This window comes from Protopterus annectens, chromosome 10.part0, assembly GCF_019279795.1.
Source record: "Protopterus annectens isolate FY-2018-M chromosome 10.part0, PAN1.0, whole genome shotgun sequence".
Taxonomy (NCBI): domain Eukaryota; kingdom Metazoa; phylum Chordata; order Ceratodontiformes; family Protopteridae; genus Protopterus; species Protopterus annectens.
The window spans coordinates 421,608,879-421,634,969 of NC_056744.1; the positions used below are offsets into that span (position 1 = coordinate 421,608,879).

Below are 26,091 nucleotides of genomic sequence, written 5' to 3' on the forward strand. Positions count from 1 at the left end.
TCACTTCGGATACTGACCTTGATGAGTCAGAGGGATCCCCTAGATCCGCCTCTGAGGATGTCTCCTTCTCAGACATCCTAGAACTCCTTAAACAGAGGGGAAACTGGCCCACCAACAATCCCTCTGAGGATGAGTCAGTGTACCTAGAGGCGTTTGGATCTCGGCCCTCCACCTCCTGGGTGTCTCCGCCTTCGACCCCTTATGCAGGTTATTGCACGAAGGCGTGGGCAGCTCCTGACTCTGTAGAGCCAGTCCCTAGGAGGCCTTCAAAATTTATCACTGCCCGTGTGACAAGCAATTCCTCACTAAGGGTGTCCCCGCTGATGCCATGGTGGTGGCTGCGCCACCAAAAGGAACTTGCAGATCCTTCCGTGCCGTCCATCCTCCTAATAAGGACTCTAGGACCATGGATAGGTACGGTGGCGGATGTTTTCCTCAGCGACCTTTGCTATGCTCGCTGAATTACCTTTGTCACTTCACCAGACTCCAGAGGGATATCCTTAAGGAGCTGGGTGAAGTAGTTCAGGATCCTACAGCTGCAGGGGCTCAAGAAAAAAATTGCTTCGCAGCTAGGAACCCTCAATTCCATTGCAAACTCCTCCATGCGGCTAATATCTTATGCTGCGGATGGAGCAGTAGAGCCGCAGGTACAGGTGTGGCTCTTAGACGCCAAGCCTGGATGCGGCTATGTGATTTTTATGGATCCCTTTAAGGCGTCCTTCACAAATTCTCCCTTTGATGGGTCAGCTTTGTTTGGCCCTCAGGTGAAGGAAACCTTGACCAGGTGCGAACAGGACGGCAAGACTCTTTCTGCTGTTGGAGTCCGTTTTCCACCCCTTCTAGACCTTATCCCAAAGGACAGAAAGGTGGAAAATGTGGTTCAGTAAATCCCAAGGAGTCACGCCGGATTCACGTGGTCAGTTTACCCCTAGAGGCAGAGGGGTAACAACAACAGGCCGCTCTAGAGGCAGAGGGGTCCAAAACCAGGGAAACAGAGAGCCTCTCTCTGACAAGCCCTTTCAGCATCCCTGAGATGTTGCCCGGCTGTCCCTCCTTGGAGGCAGTCGGGAAGATTATCACTGTACCCAGAAGCCTGGCATTCCCTCCCTCAAGACAGTTGGGTACAGTCGATCATTTCCAAGGGTTACATAATTCCTTTCGAGGAAAGTCCCTTCCCCTCAAATTCCCTTCCAGATGTACCACCCGGTCTAAGGGAAATTGCAGAGTTAGAAATCTCAAAACTACTGCAAAAAAGAGCCATTCAGCCAATTACAATAGACCATTCAGAGCCCGGAATCTACTCAAGGTTCTTTTGGTCCCCAAAAGACGGGAGACTGGAGACCAATATTGGATCTCAGCAGACTCAACAAGTCTGTCAGGAAGACAAGATTCCGAATGGTCAATTCTGCCCTTCTTACAGAAGGACAACTGGATGTGCTCAATAGATCTTCAGGATGCGTACTATCACATCAAAATTCACAGACGCTCCAGGATATTTCTCCGCTTTCGGCTGGGGTCCAGTCATTTCCAGTTCAGAGCCCTGCCCTTTGGTCTCACTACAGCCCCCAGAGTGTTCACCAAATGCATGGCAGTGGTCACGGCTCACCTGAGACGTCAAGGATTCCAGGTGTTTCCGTATCTCGACGACTGGCTCCTGTCAGCCACCACCAGGCATCAGCTTATACAAGCCAGGGATTACACAATAAACCTTTGTTCTCATTTGGGCATCTCAATCAACTTTGAAAAGTCATCCTTATCGCCCTGCCAGTCTATTACCTTCATAGGCAAACTTAAACACTGTTCGGATGTCAGCTACCCTTACAGATCAAAGAGTTTCAGACATTCAGAGTCATGTCAGGATCATTCTGGCCAACAAGAAAGTACAGGCCAGAATGGTTCTAAAGGTATTAGGTCTCATGGCTGCGCCATTACTCTTCTTCCCTGGCTCGATTCTACATGCCTTCTTCAGTGGATGCTGTTCACACAATGGTCATACCAGCAACTTCCAATGCGTCACCAGATTCTGGTGACACAGACATGCAAAGAGGATCTTGCTTGGTGGATCACATCTCCTCAGGTTCACCAAGGCAGGTACTTTGTACCCCATCCCGATAGCCACTGTCACCACGGATGCCTCCCTGATCGGGTGGGGGTCATTATCAGGGCAGGATGGTTCATGGGACGTGGCAGCCGCTCGAGTACCATCTGCACATAAATGTCCTGGAGATGAGAGCAGTGCTTTTAACGTTGCAAGCCCTCAACGACTTTCTTCCCGTAGGGACAATTGCAGTCCACACAGACAACATGTCTGTAGTTTGGTATATCAACAAACAGGGCGGAACCAAGTCCTACCCCTTGTGTCGAGAAGCGCTCAGACTATGGCAATGGGCGATCTCCTCTCATCGGTTTCTGGTAGCAACGCATATCCCTGGGAAAACCAACATTGTAGCGGACAGATTGAGCAGAGCTATTCTCATGCCTCACGAGTGGTCTCTCAAGCAATCTATAGCAGAAGAGATTTTTCTGGAATGGGGTCGTCCATGTTGCGATCTTTTTGCTACTCCCCAAAACAGCAAATGTCCAGACTTCTTCAGCCTCTTCCCTCTATCAGGCCATCCCCCCAGAGACGCTCTGACCCAGGATTGGCCCCAGGGACTTCTTTATGCCTTCCCTCCATTTCCTCTGATCCCTCAGGTGATCCAGAAAGCTACCGTTTTGAGAGCCAAATTGATTATCATTGCCCCTTACTGGCCTCGACAAGTTTGGTTCCCGTTCCTCCATCATCACCTTTTGGTGCAGCCGTGGCATCTGGACCCAGTGCCAGATCTTCTGATTCACCAATCGGGTCAGCTGCACCGGTCAATCCCTTCTCTCAACCTCACAGCATGGTTGCTCCACTTCCTTCCTTAGCCAGGCTTCCTTTGATCTCTAACCCAGTTAGAGACATCATAGTAGCTTCACTAAAATCCTCTACCAGGAGGATTTATACAAGCAAATGGAAACGTTTCTCTTATTGGGCTAAGGCCCAGAATATTGATCCTTTTACTGCCCCTGTTCAGGCAGTCCTGGACTTCTTAGCAGAGATTTTTCATGCAGGCTCCTCTTCTTCCACAGTCAGAGTTCAATTGGCTGCTATTTCTAATTTTCATGTCGGGATAGCAGATCATAATATTATGTCCCATAGGCTCTGCAGGGCCTTCTTGAAAGGAATTTTCCTACTAAAGCCTCCAATCAGGAATCCCCCTCCTCAGTGGGATCTAAATTTAGTGCTGACATCTTTGATTCTTCCCCCCTTCGAGCCAGCTGCTTCTTGTTCCCTAAAATATCTTTCTTGGAAAACTTTATTCCTAGTGGCCATTACATCGGCCAGGAGGGTGTCTGAACTTCATGCTCTTTCGGTTCGACCCCCCTATTTGGTTTTTCACAAAGACAGAGTATCTTTGAGAACTAACCCAACCTTTTTACCTAAGGTCGCTTCAATGAACAATTTGAATCAATCCATTGATCTCCCTGTATTTTTCCCTAACTATTCAGATAGAGCTGAACAAAAGCTACATTATCTTGATGTCCACCGTCAACTTAGATATTATTTGGACAGAACAAAAATTTAGAAAATCTGATCAACTTTTGTTTCCTATGTGGATACTAAACAAGGCCTTCCTGTTTCTAAAGTGACTTTGTCTAGATGGCTTTCTTCGGTCATCTCTGAAATTTATCTGCTCAGGGGAAAACAGCTGTGCTCAAAACCTAAAGCACATTCAACTAGGAGCTTAGCTACTTCTACAGCTTTTCAAGCTAGACTTCCTTTAGACACTATTTGTGGAGCGGGGACTTGGGCCACTCCTCACACTTTTGTTTCCCATTACAAATTGGACTTGGCCTCCAGGGACAGAGCCAGTTTTGGCTCTACAGTCCTCAAGAGTTTGTTCCATTGAGCCACCCAGGATAGAGGTGCTAGGGACGCGGTCCCATCAAGCAAGAATGAAGGCGAGATTGACAACTTAACATTAAGAAGTTATGTACCTACCATAACGTTCCATGTTAGTTGTCTTCTCTCGCCTTCTTTCTTCGACCCTCCCTCCTTCCCCCTGGCCTGGACAGACCTTGTTATAAGAAACTGTTATGCTAATGACCATTCAGACCTGGTCCTTCTTCCATCTGTAAGTTTTCTTTCTTTCTTCCTTTGGGAAGTATTTTATGCTTGGTGCTATTGCCCTTTGTCATCAAACGAGATCTGGGTACTTACCGCCTTGCATCATGGGATATGGGGCTGCCTCGAGCTGGTAAAAGTGACTCTCGAGCTTAGCAAGTGCCGAGTCGGAGCCGAGGGATCGGCTCCGAACCCATCAAGCAAGAAAGAAGGCGAGAGAAGACAACTAACATGGAACGTTATGGTAGGTACATAACTTCTTATTATTGGCTAATTTGCTTATCCCTGAATCAGAGTTTATACTGCAATGTGCTGATTTCCATTTTGCAGTAGTTAATTGCTTTGGCCGCATAGTGTCACTCTTCCACACGCAGATGTACATTCAAACACAAACACTGTCACACCACAGTCCCAGTAACTGTCCCTGAGTATAAGTGCTGTTACTGCACAAGCTTAGAGCAGTCCATGTTGTCTAGAGTTTTCCCCCACCCCCCCAATCCCTGTATTGTTCTTGGTTCCATTAGGGCACAGTTACATAGTCCTTGGTGGTTAGTGTTTATCCCCAGTCCCCCACTCCCCTTAACTGCTTTTGGTGCCTTATAGCACAGCTGTATTATCCTTGGTGGCTAGTGTTCACTACCTTAATGTGGTGGGTTCAGATGTGCTGATCTACACACCAAGAGATTTCTTGAATCACTTTGCATGTATATGCCTTCTTGGAGGCTGTCCTGGGGTGGGGAAGCACATGACTAATTAGCATATGCCTCTCCTACAGACTGTCTCATTAGCATTCAGCATGGCTACTGAGCCCGCAGCCCTACAATGCTGCTGTATTGCACTTGTGCTAGAGTACAGTGCAGCAGCATGTAGGGCTGCACTGTACTCTAGCACAACACAGAGATGTGTAGCACTTGTGTTAGTGCTGTCTCTGAATTCAAAAAAGTTTACCACAACATGTACATGTTGTGGTACCTTTATAAATTCCCCCATTGTGTTTTTTTATGTTTTGTTGTAGTGATTTGAGATTGGCGGGGACATTGTAGCAAAATGTAGAAATAACTAATTTTCATGTTGTTTATTACATAATAAACTGCAAGGGTAGTATTTTGAAACCTCTGTAGCTTTCTGTGTCTTGGATTTCTCATTTATCAAACCTTGTTAAGCTTGTGTGTAAGATTTGTCATTTATCAAACTCATTGTTCTAAGACTGGAGTGTCCAACCCGCGTCCCGAGGGCCGCATGCGGCCCTCAGAGCTCTTCCATGCGGCCCGCGACCCTTAAATTTAAATTTAATTTTAATTTAACTTTTTTTCCGTGTGTTTACACGTCCGCGTACTTTTGCTGTTATGCACATGCACCAACTTTCTTTTTTTCATGCTTTTTTCATACCAGCGTCTTTCCGCTGGTATGCGCGAAAACACCGTTCGGTCGTTTTTAAAGCTGAAGGAAGGAGCGAGGATCGTGGAGAAAGGATTTAATTCTATTTTATTTCGGAGTACACACCGACTACACTACAACATAGCAAAAGGTAAGTAAAGCTAAGTATTTTTTTGACACTGTGAATGCTCCCTAAACGAGCTTATGTTACTTACTTTCAGAGTTTTGACTCTTTCACATCTTTCCAAAGGATGCAATGACCCCTCATACCAATCCGTTATTCTTTCTTAAAGTGGTTATCAAATACTTTAGTGAAACTTGTTAAAAATCATGTTTTGAATCTATTTTATGTGCCTTTTTATAGTATTTCTTAATGTTTATATTAGTTTTTAGGATGAATTAATAAATATTGTATGCTGTCTGTTTTTCTGTTGCTTTGGCTAAGGGAATGTTATTGGTTTTATGTGTTTTGATTGAATAATTGGTTTTCCTCTGTGACTGGAAGCTTTAATCATGATTGCTGTTTTTTATAGTGTGGTTTTGGTGAATTGTAACAGGAATCTGATGTAAGATCATATACAGACATGAACGCGCTTATTCTTTAATAAACAATTTGTCTGCACCTAGATTAGAAGCTGTGTTTGTGCACTCACAGTTTGCTTTGTTCATTTGTATTTTCTTCTTTCATGTGAGGCATCTAATTCTTGGGACTTGTGTTTTGCTGTTTCTACCATTTTGATAAAGATGTTGAAAAGGAGGGGACCCTAGGATTGATCCTAGGGTACTCCGACTGTAACTGGTAGGAAAGGTGAGGATTCCTCCTGCCATTTTACAGCTGCTGCATATTTGATGGTTAACTGAGAAACTAGGTAAAATATGATTGCATAGTAAGTCCTAGTAAGGAACATTCCAAGAGAAATTTTTGATGAGAAACAGTATCAAAAGCGTTACGGATCTAGAAAGAGAATTGACACTAATGTACCACTGTTTCTATGATAAAACGTATGAGGGCGGTTGTTGTACTGTGGCCAGGGTGGAAGCCATGTTTTGTATTGGAGAGTAGATTATGATTGTTAAGGTATTGCAGGAGTTGAGAGTGGACAAATTTTTCAAGAATTTTAGACAGGGTTGACGGTATGGCAATAAGCAGGTAGTTCAGTGAGTAGAGTTTTTCCCCTTTGTGGAGAGGTATGATGAAAGATTTTTTTCAAATTTCAGGGACTTTGATGAGGATTGATACTGGGTAAGTTATGGCTTTGGCTGAGATTTTCAGGTATTCAGTAGGGATGTTGTTAATGGCCATTGTTGTTTAAGGTTTAGTAATAGTAGGTAACTTTTGATTAATGTAGTGGAGCTGGCTTGAGGATGAATTGTAGTGTATTATTATTTTGTGCTATGGGAATGGTGGGGGTGAGGGTGTGAATAGTCATCTTTTGGTGAGAGCTAGGATGGAGATTAACGAAGTGCAAGTTGAACTGGGTGGCTATATTTTCAGTGTAGTTTGTATTGGGGTCGCTTTGCCTGGGATGGAGTAATGTTTGTATTTTAGACCAGAGTAGTTTAGAGTTAAGTTAGTGAAATATTTTTTTTGTCATTGTTAATGTGCTGTTTTACTAGGCATTTAAGCATTTAAGGTGTGTAAAATTTAGGAAGGTACCCAGGTTCTTATTTTTGGACCATATTTTCTGTGCACGATCCCCTCTGTTAAAGTAGCTGTCTAGTTGACCTAGTTAGCCATGGTGCTAGGTTTGCTGTAACCCTCTTAGTTCAAAGGGGTGCAGGTTCATTGGGTAGGTTTGAGAAGACTTGATTGAATAAGGACACTACTTCATCTAATAAGGTAGCATCTTTTGATTCTGTATAAAAATGCCTGAGCGCTGTTATTGCAGACAGGATGGCCACTCATAGAAGGATGAACAGCTCTTGACTATTTTACTAGGGACAAGGAAGGAAAAATCACTACCTAGTGTCCCTTCAAATAGTTAGTAAATACCCTAGTTTCCTTTTACCAAAATTTTGAGAAGACCCTTCCAGTGATTCTCAGGGCTCCCTCTACTACTAACTCCATCCTGTATATTTTCTTAATGACAGCTGAACTGCTACTTCCCAGGCAATTTGCCACAATGTCACCAAGCAGTATAAAGTTTGATTCCGCACACATATCTAATGCATCATTTGGGGCAGCTGTGCCGAAAGGGATGCTGTTATTGCTATAAAGTCCTTCATTCAGGAGGTCCTATAGCGGCTAGAGACAGTCGCATTTTATTACAATTTTGAACAAGAGTGCAACAATCATAGCTTATTCATTGCTTATTTTACAGTGCCTCGTCATATTTTTGTAACACACATGACTATAAGACTACACCTATAGTTAAATATTTAGTTACTCAGCTACTATTTATGAAATTGATGTTTGATTTCAGTTGCCATGTGCAATTAAGACTTTCCTGTAGTAAATTATTGCACTATTAGAGGGGATTAGACCCAGAGCGTGCTTTAACATTCTATCACTGATAGAACAGTTAAATGTTAACTGTTTTTTAAATAATTAGAATGAGATATTGAATTTTAGGGCAAATATTATGCATTTATTAATTTATTTATTGTTCAAATTCACCTACAATACAGCCGCATTAGTCCGCATAAACAGTTTTTTTTTTTTTTTTTTTTTTTTTTTTTTGCTCTTCAGTTAATGTGAGACCTTTTTTTTTGGTCCTCACTTGCCCCCAGACCATTTCTGTTGACTCAATGTGGCCCTTGCAACTGAAAAGGTTGGACACCCCTGTTCTAAGATTACTAATTTATCAAATCCTGTGTATGTTGCTACGTCCAACATTGCTCATTTCAGTGAAATACATCTAGTTATGAATGACTAGTCTGGAGTATTAAACGTCATTAATTTTTCCCTTTAGTCTGGATAAGGATTACATGCCCAGTGATTTACAGATTCATTAATGCAATATTAGGTAGTCTGTTTTTTTGCTTTATTCTTGATTTTCTGCTTATCTTATAAAACTTGAATTGTCATAGTTCTGTATAACATTTTAACACTAATTTAGTTTATAATTTCTTTTACAGCGTATGAATATACCAGCTAAACTGATTGTATGTGGAATGACGTCCAATGGCTTCACCATTGCAGACCCCAAGGACAGTGGCATGTTGGATATCTGTGGTTTTGATACAGGAGCACTAGAAGTTATAAGAAGTTTTACTCTTGGTTTAATTTAAAAGGACCATTAAACCAGTAGTACTGTACTATGCATACTTCTAACAAATTTGACTTCAGGCAGAATGCTTGAAGGCCCCAGCTTTCATATATATTGGTTGCATTTTGCACTAAGATTGAGTTTTTCATTGGGCAGTCCCAGATGAATTTTACTGATCTAGAAATGTATATATTTTTAAAAGCTCCAAGTGCTAAATACTGTTTCTATAATGATTTCTTGCTATGTTGTTCAAAACAGAAATTAGTTTTATAATTAACTATTCATTAATAATTGTAATAAGTATAGTCATTTGTTCGAGTAGTCTTTTCTGGACAATATTTAATCATGAAATCTGGGAACTGTAGGCTTTTAAATTCCAAAATTTGATTTTTATAGATTTTTATGATCTACTATGTTTTGTGCATATGCTGTGTATTTTCTGACATAATCATACCTCTCTCAACTGTACAGATTTTCACAGAATGCCCAGATTTTTGCCTCATATATTTTTCCGTTTTTCATAAAATTGTGGTTTTATGGCAAATTATTAAAGAGTGAAGTTAGAAAATAATGAAATACATTTGTGTTTCAGACTTCATAACCTTCAGAAAATTCATGCTAATGCAAAACCTGTTGTTCTGACAACTTTTCAAGTTTGTAAGAGCAGTATTTAAAATTGTCCCTAAGAGGTTGAGGTGTGCATATAATCGCTTTGTGACTGTACCTATTTAACAGTGAAATTTTAAAAAATCCAGGAGTATATTGCTGAGGATCTACTTCACATGACTGAAAACTCAAAATATTTAATTTCATTTGACCGAGACCACAATACCTAATTTTTAAATACTGAAAACTCATTTGATTGAAAGCTTACAATGCTGAATTTCAAAATACTGAATTTTAAACCATAGACATGCACACTTACAACACCAATGACTCTTTCCAAAACTTAAAAATTACTTACCTACCCTGTTAACAGAAACCAGACGATATGAAACCAAACTAGATAGGCGGCTATACACACACACCCCTCCCTCTAATGTGGGGGGGGCTGCCCCCCCCCAACTATATATACTAACTCCAGGATCGCACTACAGTGGAAAAGGGCATGTACCTTTTACTTACCTTACAATACTGTATACACTGCCACTACTGCCAGCAGTGCACAAAACGTCTGCCATATTACTTTAGATACTTCCCTTAAAAATGTAAAGAGACATACCCACATTTAGAAATACTACATCTGAAGTAGTTAACTTAATTTATCTGCAACCTGTGGGTATTCGAATCCATATCGGATCCGAGCCGGCAACATTTTATCAAGCATCTGCTCCAAGCTCCTCCCCTTACTCATAATCCCTCACCTCTCCTACCTTCCCAGATCTCGTTTGCAGCTTCATGCATGCACATCATGGTCTCTATAGCTTCAAGTTGGGTAGTGTAAGTGGAACATTTGATTCTTTAGTTAGAGTGCGAGAGTAGTTGTTTGTGATATCCCTTTATCCGCTTCGTCTTGTCATTGGTTTGTCAAAAAAAAAAGTAGTTAGAAAGTTTGTGTTTCTTCTTGAATAGAGTAGGCCTAGCCAACCCCTGAGTGTACGTGTGTCTAGTTTAGCATTTGGCTCGGTGGAGTGTATTATGGCTGACCAGCCTAAACCAATGTTCAAGAAATGCACAGTGTGTGGCCACAAGCTTTCACTGGCTGATGGCCACACTCTTTGTGTTATTTGCCTTGACGTTCCCCATCTTAGTTAGCCATGTGCTGTGTGTGCAGGGTTCATTCCCAGAGCCCTTAAAGAAAGGAAGGCGAAACTAGTAGCGAAGGGTCTGCTACCAGTTTCTGCCTTAGAGACGACAGTCTCAACATCAGCACCTGTAGCCGATCCCCCCCCCCCCAGGCTGGGACTCAACCTCCCTCTAAGCTTGCTGAGGCGGGGACAAAAGCTGCAGATAAGGACAAAAAAGAGAGGGAAAAAAGGGAGAGAGGCAGCGCAAGCCATCTCCTGAGCGGGAACCTTTTCCCAGTCCACCTGTGAAAGTTGTTAGGACCACTTCTCCTCGGCTCCATTCCCTGAGGTTCTCCCCGGAGCCAACACCACCCTTAGATCGGAGGCCTTCTTCAAGGTCATCTCATAGGGCCAGATCTGAGTCGGTCGCCTCCTTGCGGTCGACTCGGAGTCTATCGGAGTTTGATGTGGACAGGATGATGCGTAGATTCATTCGGACCCAAATCCAAATGGGAGTCTTGCCAGGCCCCTCTCTGGCCAGAGAGAGGACCTCTATGCCCTTCTTCCATCCTATCTCTTCTTTTCCGATCCGACCATCGGTGTCTGGGTTTATGGATCCGAGGAGCTGGGGGTTCGGTGCCGACAGTTCCTCCAACCTCGACGCCGGCCATTACCTTGAGTTCCTCGGATCAGACTTGTTCGGATTCGAGCAACTCTCGACGCCGAGAACAGGGAGCCGGATCCGAGGGAACGGAGATGTCTTCGGCTCTGACTTTGTCGGATCCGAGCCATTCCTTTGGAACCCTGGCTACCTTGGCCTCAGCCCCGATCCTCACGATGGAGCCAGGGAGAACTTCTTCCTTGTTGGTTGCCAAGGAGGTGCGCTTTCCTTTGGCCTTCGACATGGTGGAGAAGGTTCTCTCCCAGGGATCGAGACCCCAGCCCATTGCCTTGGACTCCACCCAGACTGCCTCAGATTTGGTCACGACTCCCATCAGCCTGTCCCAGGAACAGCCCGTGCCAGAGGACCCCCAGGTGGATCCCATTGTGGAACCCCCCATGACTTACGAGCCCTCTTCATAGAGTCCCACTGAGGAGGCCCCACGTAAACATTTGTGTAAGAGGAGGCACATGGACTCCCATGAATCCCTCACAGAAGATATTGACTTGGATGAAGGTGAGGGTTCCCACAAGTCACCTCCCGAGGATGTCTCCTTTGGAGACATCATGGAAATCCTCCACCAGAGGGGAGGTTGGTCAGCCCCAAAACCCTCAACGGACAAATCAGTATACTTGGAGGCATTTGGCATGGGCCCATCTACATCCTGGGTGTCCCCTCTTGCAGATCCATTAGTGGATCTTATCACCACGCGGACATGGAAGGAGCCTGACACCATAGAGCCAATACCTAAACGCCCAGACAGGATCCTTTCTCCTCTCACAGACAGGCTTGGTACAAGGGATCCCCTGTGGACGCTATGGTGGTGGCGGCTGCCACCATGAGAGAACTGGCTCAGAAAAGTTCTTTGGTCCACCCTCTGGACAAAGAGTCTAGGGCGGTGGACAGCTTTGGGAAGCGGGTTTTTTCTTCAGCGATGTTTTCCATACGAGCGCGAATTATTTGGCACACGTCATTCGACTCCAGTGAGTCCTGGTCACGGAATTTACTGTTGCCCCCAGAGTCGTTGTCACCAGAGGACAAGCGGTGGTTCTCTTCGAAAATGTCGACTCTGAAATCCATTTCTAACACGTCCATGCGTCTTCTTTCCCATGCCACTGAAGGAGCGGCTAGGGTGGCTGGGACTGGCGTAGCTGTGAGGCGGCACGCCTGGCTCAGACTCTTGTCAATTCACGGATCCCTTCAAGGCTTCTTTCACGAATGCTCCCTTTGACGGTTCCTCCCATTATGGGAAGACTGTTTGTGACACCTTAGTCCAGAGCAAGAAGGACGGGAAGACTCTGTCTGCTTTCGGAGTCCGCTTCTCTGGCCCTCAAAGATCCTTTTCCAGGAATCAGAGAGGGCAGAAGAAGATGATGTTCAGAAAATCTCAGTTTTCCCGCGACACTCAGGATAACTCATCCCCTAGAAGCAGAGGGGGACAAGATAGATGCCACCCCAGAGGCAGTGGAGGTCCGAGGAACTTTGGGTCGAGGGAGACCTTCTCGGACCAACCCACGCAGCAACCCTGAGGGGTTGCCCAACTGTCCTACTCTGGAGACAGTCGAGGGAAGATTGTCATTGCACCTTACAGCTTGGGAGTCCATCACGATGGACCATTGGGTGCTCCAAATAATATCCAGAGGATACTCCATCCCGTTCATCACCCCACCTATACAGTCAAAGCACCTCCCGGATGTCCCACCCGCTCAAAGGGAGGCCGCAGTGCACGAGATTTCAAAGCTGCTTTACAATCAGGACATCGAATCGGTCCCCCCAGATCAGTCCGGATTAGGCGTTTACTCCAGGTTCTATTTAGTGCCAAAAAAGACGGGGGGGGCCTCAGACCCAGATTGGACCTGTCTACCTTGAACCTGTCAGTAGCCAAGCCGAAATTCCGGAGGGTCACCTTACAGTCCATCCTACCGTATCTCCGGGGATGTGACTGGATGTGCTCGATAGACCTCCAGAATGCTTACTACCATATCAAGATTTGCAGAAGCTCCAGGAGATTTCTTCTCTTCTGGCTGGGAGCCAATCATTTAGAGTTCAGAGCCCTACCTTTTGGTCTCACCACAGCCCCCAGTGTGTGTACCAAGGTTATGGCAGTAGTAGCAGCTCACCTGAGGCTTCAGGGAATTCACGTGTTTCCTTACCTAGACGATTGGCTCCTCGCTGCTACCACCAAGCATCTACTTTGCATGGCCAGAGACTCCTTCATGCATCTTGCAGTCAATCTAGGGATCACCATCAACATCTCCAAGTCCCGCCTAAATCCGACACAGACCTTGGAGTTTATAAGGGGCATGGCTGGACACTCTACTATTACAAGTTTTTCTCACTCAGGACAGGATCCAGAACATACGGGCCCATGTGTCAGTGATCCTCGGCCCCAGGACACCAATGGTGAGCGACATTCTCCATACCCTAGGCTCCATGGCAGCAGCAATTTCAATTCTACCATGTGCATGCCTTCACGTGAGGGTGCTTCAGTGGACCTTGGCAGCTCAGTGGTCTTGGTTAGACCTCCCCATGGACTACCCTATACAGATCAGCAAAGCCTGCAAAACTTCTCTTCTTTGGTGGTTCCAATCGCTGGAAATCTTGGCAGGTCACCCATTCTTAACATCCCCAGCTGAAGCCACATTGACCACGGATGCCTCCCAGCTCGGGTGGGGGGGGGGCAATTTTTGGGAAGGACAGTCTAAGTCACGTGGTCCTAAACCGAGACCAGATTGCCTATCCATGTTCTGGAGATGAGGGCAGTGCTTTTAGCGTTGCAAGCCTTTCACACTGCTCTCCCCCCGGGGACGATTGCAGTTCAGTCAGACAACATGTCCGTTGTCTGGTACATCAACAAACAAGGAGAGACCAGATCTTACCCTCTCTGGCACGAGGCCATGAGAGTGCGGGAGTGGGCGATTTTCACCATTCAGTTTCTGATAGCAACGCACATCCCGGGACGCTCCAACATTTTAGAGGACAGATTAAGTCAGGCTGTTCTAATGCCATACAAATGGTCTCTGAAACAGTCAATAGCGGAGATCATCTTCCTAGCGTGGGGTCACACTTGCTGCGATCTCTTCGGATCTCCTTCCAACGGGAAGTGCAGTGAGTTCTTTGCTGTAATCCCCTCCCCAGGGGACTCCCCCAGAGATGCTCTAGTCCATGCTTGGCCTCCCGAGTTACTGTATGCCTATCCCCCGCTACCTCTAATTCCGAAGTTTCTTCAGAAAGAATACCGACTGGGGTGCAAAGTGATCCTCATTGCCCCATTCTGGCCGTGTCAGGTGTTTTTCCCCTTCCTCTGGTCTCATGCTGTAACTCCTCCACGGATTCTAGATCCCTGCCCAGATCTCGTATCCCATCCCTCGGGCATCAGTCCGCCCAACCTGGACGGCCTCAAGCTTATGGCTTGGTTGCTCCAGTTCCCTGATCGCTAGGATTCCCGGTTTATCATCTTCGGTAAAGAGTATTCTGGTGGCATCCCTCAAAGCTTCCACTAGGAAGGTTTACCGCAGCAAATGGAAACGCTTCTCTATTTGGGCTTCTCAGAGAAACATAGATCCATTTACTGCCCCGGTTCCTGCAGTCTTGGAGTTTTTGTCATATATTTTTCAACAAGGGGCTAGTTCCTCCACAGTGAAAGTACAACTGGCAGCCATATCTAATTTTCATATTGGCGAAATTTTGAATGCTCTGGCCTCCTTGAGATTGCGCAAGGTCTTTCTAAAAGGTACTTTTCTCTTGCGTCCCCTGGTTAAGAATTCCGTCCCCCCTTGGGACCTTACTCTAGTTCTGCAAGCATTGGTGGCACCCCCTTTTGAACCAGCAGCATCAGTAGACTTAAAATTTCTGTCCTGGAAGACAGCCTTTTTAGTGGCCATTACTTCGGCTAAAAGGGTTTCTGAGATCCAAGCTTTGTCTGCTCTGCCCCCTACTTGATTTTTCAAAAAGACAGGGTTCCGCTTTGCACAAACCCTTCTTTCTTACCGAAAGTGGCTTTTGAATATAACATTATCCAGATGATTAATCTGCCTGTGTTCTTTCCAAACTTCCAGAACAAGGGTGAATATAAGCTGCACTTGCTAGATGTTCATAGACAGCTTCATTTCTATCTACACAGGACTAAGCAATTTCGTAAGTCGGACCAATTATTTGTGTCCTTTTCCAGACCCTTTTTGGGTAAGGCCATTTCCAAGGTCTCCTTAGCCAGGTGGATTACACAATGTATACTGCAAGTCTATAGGGATAAAGGCCCCACCTGGTCCTATTAAAGCCCATTCCACCAGATCTATGGCAGCTTCTGATGCTTTTTGGTCTAGGGTTTCTCTGGACAGTATATGTGCAGCAGCAACCTGGGCAAGGTCACATACATCCATCTCTCATTATAAGTTGGATTTGATCTCTAGAGGGAGAGCATCCTTTGGCTCTGTGGTGCTCAGGAATATCCTTCCATGAGGAGGTTTGGTAGCTGGGGACTCTGTCCCACAGGTTGCAGATAAATGAAGTTAACTACTTCAGATAAAGAAGTTATGTACTCACCATAACGTTCCATCTGAGAAGTTATACTTAATTTTCTGCAACCGTTCCTTCCCCGAAACTGTTCTAGGTTAACGTTATTGAGTTGCTAATAGTTTGGTTAGTGGCAAACTCGATCTGAGGGAAGGTAGGAGAGGTGAGGGATTATGGGTAAGGGGAGGAGCTTGGAGCAGATGCTTGATAAAATGTTGCCAGCTCGGATCCAAATACCCACAGGTTGCAGAAAATGAAGTATAACTACTCAGATGGAACGATATGGTGAGTACCGAACAACTTTTTTCTGCGCTTCTATCGGTATTCTGACATTCGGCACTGTAAGTTACAGTAATTTTTTTTACCATAAAAATGTAGACAGACATACCCACATTTAGAAACACAACAACACTACTTTCTGCGCTACTATCGGTATTCTGACATTCGGCACTGTAAGTTATAGTAATGTTTTTTTTTTTTTAATCACATGCAAGTCACAGGTGAAGGGAAACACACCACAGCTGTTGCTTAAAATTCAGTATTCGGAGATTCAGCATTGTAAGCTTTCAGTATAATGAAACTCAGTGAAATGAGTTTTTAATATTTTGAAAATTAGGTATTGTGGTCTCAGTCAAATGAAATTCAGCATTTTGAGTTTTCAGTCATGTGAAGTAGACCCATTGCTGAATATATAATCTTGACCACAGGAACAGATGGGAAACAGTTGGGTCCGTGTGTTTCGTCTCTTACGTGGAATATCAAGTCTCTTTGTGCACTGAGATGTTCACACTAGGTAAACGTATGAACAATGCTCATACTTCAGCTACACTGTGTGTGTGTGTGTGTGTGTGTGTGTGTGTGTGTGTGTGTGTGTGTGTGTGTGTGTGTGTGTGCGCCCATATGAATTTATAGGATTACAGTCAATTTCTAATTATAACCAGAATGTTATGTGTTGGAAGTGTGGATGTCAAGAAATTCAATTCAAGATTGAAGCTCAAGAGGTAAATAGACATCCATGTTGAGAACATAATTTCCCAGGTGCTGCATGGAGAATATCTGTTCAAATGTATTATGAAAGTTAGGAGAAATAGGTAAAGAAAAATAAGCCACCATAGTAGCAGTAAACATTTTACAGCTTAGAAAGCTGTAACACACTAATCGCTGCCACAAAGCGTAGCCACCCAAGAATGGCTTGCACAAGTACTTGGTTCAGACTTTTTTTTAACAGCTTCGCATCACTCTTCTGCTGAAGCCACTGAGAGCAAAACCTTTGCTTAACAGTACTTGGGGGTGCTTAACAGTTGTTAAGCATCCTGGCATCTTTCTGATGTCAGAATGGTGCATAACAAGTTTGTCTTTTCACTGACATTGGAGGGTATTCACAGCATTCCATGCACTTTATGTACACACACACACACACACACACACACACACACACACACACCCACATATGTGGTAGTCGCCACTATTGTGATGCCTGCAGTGTTGTTTCCTGCCAGTTGTTAAACTTGGCATTTTAAACCTATTATGCTGTGGTTATGCCCAGCACACTACTTTTTTGTAAACTGCCTCTCAGGTCACTGCACTTTGGGGAAGGGGGCAGCCATATGCCAGCTACAGAAGTGTGCTCATCTGCAGCACACCTCCGTTTTTGTTTTGTCATTCAGATGGTGTGGCTCACAATTTTAGCTACTGTTGCTGAAGTTGCTGCCTTACAAATCAGTCATATGTTTTTATGGCCAAAAGACTGCCAATTCAGACTTGCATCAGCATTGTTTGTATTGCTTAAATGAAGACCACATTAGACCTGTTGTGATGTTTGGAAGGAAAAGCATTTCACCTGCTTCATATTGAGAAAGACAGAGATAGTTGAGAAATTCTCATGCCAGGATCATCAAATGGGGTGTACTGTATCTAGCATCAAGCTAAGGTTTGAGCATTACCAGAAAGATTAAAGTTTGTTGGGTTGGGTCTAGGTCTACTTTTCCTGGCTGTAAGTCCAGAATAACCTTCCATTGTCTGCACTTGGTAAGCTTCTTTGCTGCTAGCAAGAACCTGTGCATGCTGCAAGTCTTCTTCCTTGTTACAGGATGAAGGGAGCAGAGGATGTGAACCCTAGGATTCTACTTTGAGCAGTTGTGTCCTAGAATGCCAGCAGTCTTCAAAGCATGAGGACATGATCTCTGTGACTGACCTCTTAAGTCACCCAGTTTCAGATCATGCAAACTCCAGGCTGATACGTCCACTGCTATCCTCAGGCTTTCCCATGCTTGGGTTCACTGCAGTAGGTCACCGTCAGAAATAAATATTTGATGCATATTGGGAGATTGATGCAAGACTTCAGGATTATACTTGGGAGATACAGCCTGAAAGCAGGACCAGACCCTCTGTAGGCTTTTTAGTGTTATCTACAACTTTTTGCATAATTCTGCATAATGTTTGACTGACAGTGACTGGATAGATTATAAATGATGTATAATGTATAAAAACAATCCTGAATAAACACTTCGTCTTCCATCTCCGTATAACAGCCTAAATATTAGCAAGTCCCATATTCCCTGTAACGCCCTCAAATAGGCTCAGGTATAGCCTGAAATGAGGGAGAGTATGTAGTAGACATGCACTAGGTGTTAGATAACATGGGTACAGTGTATATGCAAATTATCACTTTTGATAGAAGCAGTCATACATTTATATAAATGAAAACAAACCATATTGACTTAATTTTAGTTGCAAACATTGTACATCACTTACAATACAGCCAGTCACTGTCAGAGGGCTTGGGATTCATCACAGTGAAAGATCCATTAGCAAGGAGCAGGAACAAGGTTTAAGTAGCAGGATTTGAATGAGCTATATAATGCTTCACTGACAATGAATAGAATCAGTCTCCAGAGCTGAGGACGAGGGTAAGGCAGTCCACACACCCTATCTGGACCTTGCCAAGGCCTTCAACACCATCCCCTACTCTGGAATCATAGATAAACTTACTAAGCTGGGCATTAATCCCTATATCACTCGATGGGTTCCCATATGGCTTACTGACAGAACCCACAGTGTAAAAATAGCAGACTCCAAATCTAACTCCAGAACAGTAACAAGTGGAGTACCTCAGGGTTCAGTCCTGGGACCGCTCTTGTTTGGCATCCACTTCTCTGAAGTACAGGCTAACACTAAGGGACTCTGGCTAACAAAATTCGCAGATGACTGCAAACTGGGAGCCATTATTTAATCCCCAAATGATGTGGATATTCCACAAAAGGGCCTTCTAGAAACAGATGGTTGGTGCCAGAGCCATGGGCTCAAGCTCAGTGCCAAGAAATGTATAGTTATCCCCTTTGGGAAAAAAACATGTACCCATGAATTACCACATAGGTGACAGTACACTAAACACTGAAAGGGTGATGAGAGACTTAGGAGCACAGGTGGGCAGTGTTCTCACCTTCGATAAGCACATCGCCACAACAGTTAGGAAATCCTTCTATGTGGCACACCTCATCACTAAGGGCTTTTCATCCAGAAAAAAAGAGGTCATTGTCCCACTGTACTCATCCCTCATTAGACCCATTATAGAATACAATGCCCTGTTTGGTATGTACCTCTCAAGACATCTGCAACAACTGGAAAGGCCACAGAAATACCTCACTAAAACAATCACAGGCCTAAAGCAGATGCCCTATGCTGACCGTCTAAAAAAAACTCCAGCTATACTCTGTCGCATATCGTCTACTCAGAGGCAATCTCTGCTTAACATACAAGGCTATGTCAAACCCAGAGCTGTTGGACATGCTACACTTAAAGAAATCTCAATCCCTTAGAGCCACATGCTCCAGGGATCTAAACCTTGTCATCACAATGAACAAAACATGCAGGAGGGATAGGTTCGTGACCCAGAGACTCCCCAGACTTTGGAATAGACTGCCCATACATATCAAGCAGATCACCTCTTTGACCCTCTTCAAAAGGAACCTTGACAATTAGAGGGGAGATAGGAAATTCACCCTGGGGATCATGTCAGTCACCTTGCTAGATAGGGGTCTAGGGAAGTAAATATTGCAGGAAGAAATAGCCAGGGAATTGTTTTGGCTAGGCTTGTATTGGCCCTAGGGCCGATAGCCTAGTACCAACCTATGAACCTATGTTTATAAATGATTTGTAATGTTTTACAACGACATTTGTTTCAATGAATCCTGTGATGTAAACTATTTACAACTAAAGTGATTTCATTTTGTATGTTTTTCATTTATATAAATGTAAGATTGCCTTTGTCACGTGGAAGTTTAATAAAGATATTGCAAAAAAGAAAAGATCCATTAGCAAGGGTCCTCAATATTAGATATAATAGACATGTTCTTACCATACCAGTAGAGCTGTGAGAAGACCATCCTTGATTGGTCAGGAATATTTTCCCTACATCCAGCTTCAGTTTGTTGGAGTTTTGTGCAAGTCAGGCAAGTATATGCTTGCCTGTTATTTAATTGTGTAGGTATAATTTCTTAATATGCAGGGATGTGCTTGCTAGGGGTTGTGCCTGTATTGTCTGGAGATGGGTTAGCTTATGTCCATTGTGTGGTATCACAGCATGCACTACAATGGGTACCCACAATGACCTGAATACGGAGTCTTTCAGAAATTCAGTGTGGATGATGCTCATTGTAGAGATTAGCAAGAAAGAGATTCAGTAGATGTGGCTGGTTTGTTTCTTGACAAAATATTTGACATTATTCCACATAGAGAGCTTATAATTAAACCCAGAACTCATAGTTAATATTTGTGTAGCACACAGGTATCGGGCTGTTTTCTCTGGTAGAAACCAGGTAATAGAGTTGGTGGCCAACTGTCCACACCAATAGAAGTTACCAGTAAGGTGTCATACGGATCAGTGAAAAGTCTTCTATGTTTTTTGGCATCCTTTTCTCCTTGAGTATGTAGATTGACACCAGATCCCTTTATATGCCCAAGTTTGCTGCCGAGTGCATATTCAGTGCTACTGTCCTGTCCTGCGCAGATGCACCAGTATTCCAAAAGGAGGGTGGCTGTAACCCAGTACAGTTGTAAAAACAGTGGTCTGACTTGTAAGTGTTAGCAAATGTAGCATTGTCATTTCTGGAAAGCACAGTACTACTGTAGCTGTTATATCAGGGGACTTTGATATGCTGTCAGCAGTTCACATTGGATCATTAACTACTTGAGCACAATGTCCTGTATAGTTTTGTTGCTAACAGAATACTTCTATTCCTTCTGAGATCTGATGCCTTACATTTTGGGTTATGAAAGACCCGCACCTTTTTGAGATGGTATGTGTAGAAAAATCGAGGGGAAGTCCTGTATGCATCCAAACAAAAACAACCATAAAATCTCTCTTAACAGCAGTAACAAATGGGACAGTTATTGCCCCATGTCTCAATCATTCAAACACGTTTCCTTTCTGTGTAAAATAGCATTGGTCACGATCAACCTTTAAGAAAGAACTAGATGAATGCATAGGTGTGAGCAAGTTCCTGTGTGGGACACATTTGGGTAGGCTTCTTGAGGGTTGCCAAGCTGAAAACTTGGTATGTTTGTAATAGTTCTTTGCACATTCCCATACTGGTCTCCTGAGAAAATGTATGTTTAATCAAAAGCCAGTTGTTGTCAAAATCTTCTCCTTATTAGTCTTACCAATAGACAGTCCTACATTTCTTGGACGTTTTGAGCTTTGTATGCTTGAGCTGTAGTGTATGATAGAATTCCAAAGAAGCTGAAAAGTAAGATGTATAAAACAGTGGTTTGACCAGTGCTTCTGTGTGATACAGAAACCAAGGAAGTGAACGTAGAGTCGTTGGGGAAGTTAGAGGTGATAGAGATGCAGTGCTTGAGACAGATGGTATGATGAATAGTGTGGGATAGATGAAAAAAATGAGGGCAGGACAGTTGAATCCCAAGTAGCTCCAGTTGCAAAGAAGGTCAAAGAAACCAGGTTATGGTGGTTCAGGCTCACATGAAGGAAAGCAGAAGATCTGGTGAAGAAGATTTGGAACAGATGGGAAAAAGGCAAGAGCAAACAAGGACGTCCAGCAAAAAGATGGCTGAATTGTGTGAAAGACTTGCAACTGTCAGAAATGACTGCCAAAAAAAGTAGGAAAGTGGCATTGATTTGAGAAAGATGGTGACAATTGACAAGACATCCTGAACCCTTGTATAAAGTAGGGAAAAAGGGGTTAATGATAGTGATGGTGATGATTATCTTGACTAGAGAGTGGTCAGACTTGCACCAGACATGGCAAACTCTAGCAGGCAACTTTGGGGGTATTCCTGTATGCCATCACAGGCTGTTCCCCTTTTTTTGAGCATCCAGTGCATGACTGCTTCCTACCTGCTGGAGTCATTTTGTCAAAATCCCTCAAGTCCCTTCAGCAAAGCTTTGGTAGTTAAACTCAGGACATCAGGGTCCACTACCCTGGACTCCCCTTGGATTGAGCAACAGTCGGTGGCTAGGACTGAGGAGATTCCTACAAGTCTTCCTGTGCTGGTTAGGTGCAGTGACTACTCAGTGTCTGCTGGGACATTCTCTTACTATTACCTGAGCACATCCTTATGGAATGTGGTCTGATGCCATTGTTAGGCCCAGTGCAGTGCTCCCATGTTCCAGTGCTATCTCTGATGTGTGCTTCTTCTAGTGTTGATGCCCCATTGCCTAACATATGCCTGTATATAAAACCCATTTGTCACATTTGTACTAAGCAAGTCCAGTCTGCCCTCTGCTGGTGCTAGGTTTAGGGGAACCTCCCCCTCCCCCATGTTTCAGAGAAGGGGATTCTGGAGATTCAGATGTCTTTGTTTCAGAGACAAAAAAGGGATAGTGATATCTGCTATCCCAATATCTCCCTTCTAGGTTACCTCTCGTTTAAGGAGAAGATTTTGAATTCCACAGTGGGTCTAGTCTGCTGTCCTTCTGCTGTCTTTCTTGAAATTCCTAAACGAGTATCTGAGCAAGAAGGATGAAAACCCTTTTGTCATCCTCCCTGTAGAACTTGCTCTGAAGGTTGCCATATTTGCAATATAGAAACAACTGCATTTGGTTCCTTTTGCTACAGAGAAGATGGATGCCATCTGTAAACCCCATTGGGAGTGGGAGGACATTTTAACTAAACATACTAGGGTAATTTACTATATGAGTTTTTTGGTACATTAAGGGTTTCATACACCATACCTTTCTTCTTTGTCACTTGATAAGGTGCTTTACGGATTTGGACAGCGTGGATAAGGTTCTCTGCTCTGCCACTTTAGAACCGTGGGGTCCCGTAATTATGTTACCTGTCCCATGGTCAGTCCTGGGTAATGGCAGGGATTTGGAAAAGCTGGCAGCTCTCCATAAATCTGAGGTCAGGGAGGATCTAGGCAGAAGCTAGCACATCTTCTACATTGGGCTTTCACAAAGGCTGCTGTATCTTTGACTGTGCTGATGCCATGGCTAAAGTATCAACTTCAGTAAAGCAATTGTGCCAGAAAATGTGGCTAAAATGGTTAACTATGGAAATTTCAAATCCACATCGGTCGTACGTTAAGAACTTCGAACCTAAAAGGCGGATTCGAAACTTTGCATAGTAAACAAATACAAACATGAAAACATCGATGTTCATCATGTTTTACTGTTGCAGTCTTTACAATTGGGTTATCCTGCTGACAGGCTACCCGCAGTCGGCCTGAATTCCAAAGTCCTGGTCCAGCGTCGGTTGTTGTCGCTTCCTCCCTGACGTCAGTGCACCAGGGGTATAAAAGATGCAGCCGACGCCATTTTCTTCAGTCTTTCTTGCCGCACAGTGCCCAAAGCAAAAGCAGTTCGCAAGTGCCGGTCGGCCAACTCCTGAGACTTTCAAGTTTGAATTTCAGATCCGAAGTCTTCATTAAGGCTAAGTAACCCCATTGGGGAAACTTTTTTCTTGCTCCAGACCGATGTCAGAAAAAGTTAATAATTGTATTTCTTGTGGGAAGCAAATACCTCATAAGGATTTTCATTCTTACTGTATTCCTTGCCTAGGCCCTGACCACAACGTTGCTAGTTGTCAGTTTTGTGCTAGATTTAACCAACGCACTGTTAAGCGTCTGTACGCTTTTGCATTTCATTATTTTGGCAGAAGATTTAATTATATAATGCCATCGGAACAGCCGACTACCGGAATTTATAAAAAGCGCAAAGAAAAGGACAGGCATCCGAGGTCCAAAACTGACAATGAGGCTTCAGCTAGGCCAGCCGCCGGTTCTCAGTGAGGCACGTTTGCAGCCCCTGACGCCTGCTACCTCAGAGCCACAGACTGCTTCCGACTCCCACGTGGAGCCGGCTAGGTCGCTGGAAACTCAAGGTATTGAACCCTCGGAAACCATTCCCTCAGATGGGTCCAGAGCCGCTGAGCAGGCATCGGCTTCTGAGGGTGTTTTCAGGCCTACACTATTATATGTAAAAACAACTTCAGCTTCAAGGGCAAAGACTAAAGCACCTCTAAAGACAAAGAAACAAGTACAACATTCACCAGGACAGGCCTCCATGCCTAAAAAACAGATGCTTAAAATGGCCGAAGACCTAATTACTTTGATCAGGGGTTCCCATCCCCCTCCTGATAAGAAACCTAGGCAAGAGACAGAATATGAATCTTCAGACCAAGTTTCCATTTCCTCTGATTCCTCTTCTGAACATGGATACTCTCTTCCTCCTTACGAGGATTCTGATGCTGAAGAATCTATCCCTTCAGCCTTTCCTCCTGTAGATTATTCCTTTGGGGAGACCCTGCATACTATGAGGGAGCATTTTCATTGGGAAAGCCAAGATTACTCAGAATCTAAGAAAAGGCTCAGAGATTTTCTTTTACTACCACAGCACAGGCCCCTTGCTATTCCTCCTGTTTTAGACATTGTAGATGTATTTATAGAGTCCAGTCTCACTCCTGACTCTTTACCACCAGCTCCTGTTAAGCCAGACAGTTATTACAGGGTTCCTGATTCACATAAATTTCTTTATAGAAACCATGCTGCTGACACAGAAACTATTTCTCAGGGTCCCAAAGGGGTCAAGGCATCCACTGCAAAAAACCCTATTCCCTCTGATAGGGATTCAAGGGCCCTGGACAGATGGGGGGAAAAGATTTACACTTTTGCTACTTTGGCTGTAAGGGCTTTAAATTGTCAGTTTCATATGCTTAAATATCAACAGTGTCTTATGTCACTACTAAAACAGAAAATGTTGACAAATACTGAATGTGCAGAAAACAAAGAAATGCAGGATTTATTGCATGCAGCTGAACAATTGGGAAAGCATACTTTGCAATGTGGTTTTGATTCTCAGGAGGCCTCCTGCAGGGCCGCTGTTACGGGTTCTGTCATTAGGAGGCATGCTTGGTTAAAGGAACAGAATCTGCCTGATCATGTTAAAGCTAAATTATTAGATGCTCCATTACAGCATGATACCTTGTTTGGTGTTAAAGCAGAAGAGGTGTTGAAGAAAATGGAGGACAAAGCTAAATCTATGCAAACAGTCAAGGATTTCTTACAGGTACAACCTCCCAGATTTAATAGGAACTGGCCTGCAAAGAATTGGTCCTTTCCAGTGTCAGACAGGCCACATAGAGGCAGATACAGACAGCCCAGAGGCAGATCCCAGCCCCAGGGCTCATACAGGTCTAAACAATGGGGTGCTTCTACCTCCAAAAGTGGAGAAGATAAATCACAGCCATACAGGAAACAGTCTCAATGACTTTCCCCTGCCAGCACAGAGCACTTTTGATAGCCCCTTTAGGGGGAAAACTAGCACTTTTTTCACAAAATTGGCACATGATCACCCAGGACAAATGGGTCCTGAATATAGTTTCTCAAGGCTACAGGTTCCATTTTCACACCCTGCCAAGGGCAAACGGAATGCCAGACCTGCCACACAATCAATGGGCAGAGGCTCAAAAACATGTTTCAGCCCTCATGGACATGAGGGCCATTCAGCGAGTGCCACAGCAAAAGCAGGGACAAGGATTTTACTCAAGACTCTTTTTGGTGCCCAGAAAGGACAATGCATGGAGACCAATACTGGACCTGGCTATTCTGAACACATTTCTGGATATTCCAAAATTCAAAATGTTGATTCTGCAGCAGCTTCTGCCCATGCTGGGCAAGAATGCATGGCTTGTGACTTTAGACCTAAAAGAGGCATACCTGCATGTTCCAATCAGACATTAATGCAGAAGATACCTCAGATTTATAGCTGGCTCAATGCACTACCAATTCTCTGCACTGCCCTTTGGCTTACCTACTGCACCCAGGGTCTTCACAAAATGCCTGGCACCAGTAATTGCATTTTGCAGACAAAGAGGAATACAAATTTATCCTTACTTGGACGATTGCCTTATTCAAGCAGAGAACAATGACATGCTACGGCATCTGGCATTTGTAAAAATATTACTAACATGCCTAGGGTACACAGTAAATGAAAAG

The 26,091-nt window shown here is 44.0% G+C and overlaps 1 protein-coding gene across 1 annotated transcript in view; it reads left to right on the top strand.

Moving 5' to 3' along the window:
- The window catches only part of RO60 (Ro60, Y RNA binding protein), an 837,759-nt gene extending 828,526 nt beyond the window's left edge, over positions 1 to 9,233 (top strand). The window contains exon 10 of the mRNA XM_044086777.1: positions 8,606 to 9,233. Coding sequence (XP_043942712.1) covers positions 8,606 to 8,758 — 153 coding nt within the window. The 3' untranslated portion in view covers positions 8,759 to 9,233. The remainder of the gene's footprint in view (positions 1 to 8,605) is intronic.
- The last annotated feature ends 16,858 nt before the right edge of the window (positions 9,234 to 26,091 follow it).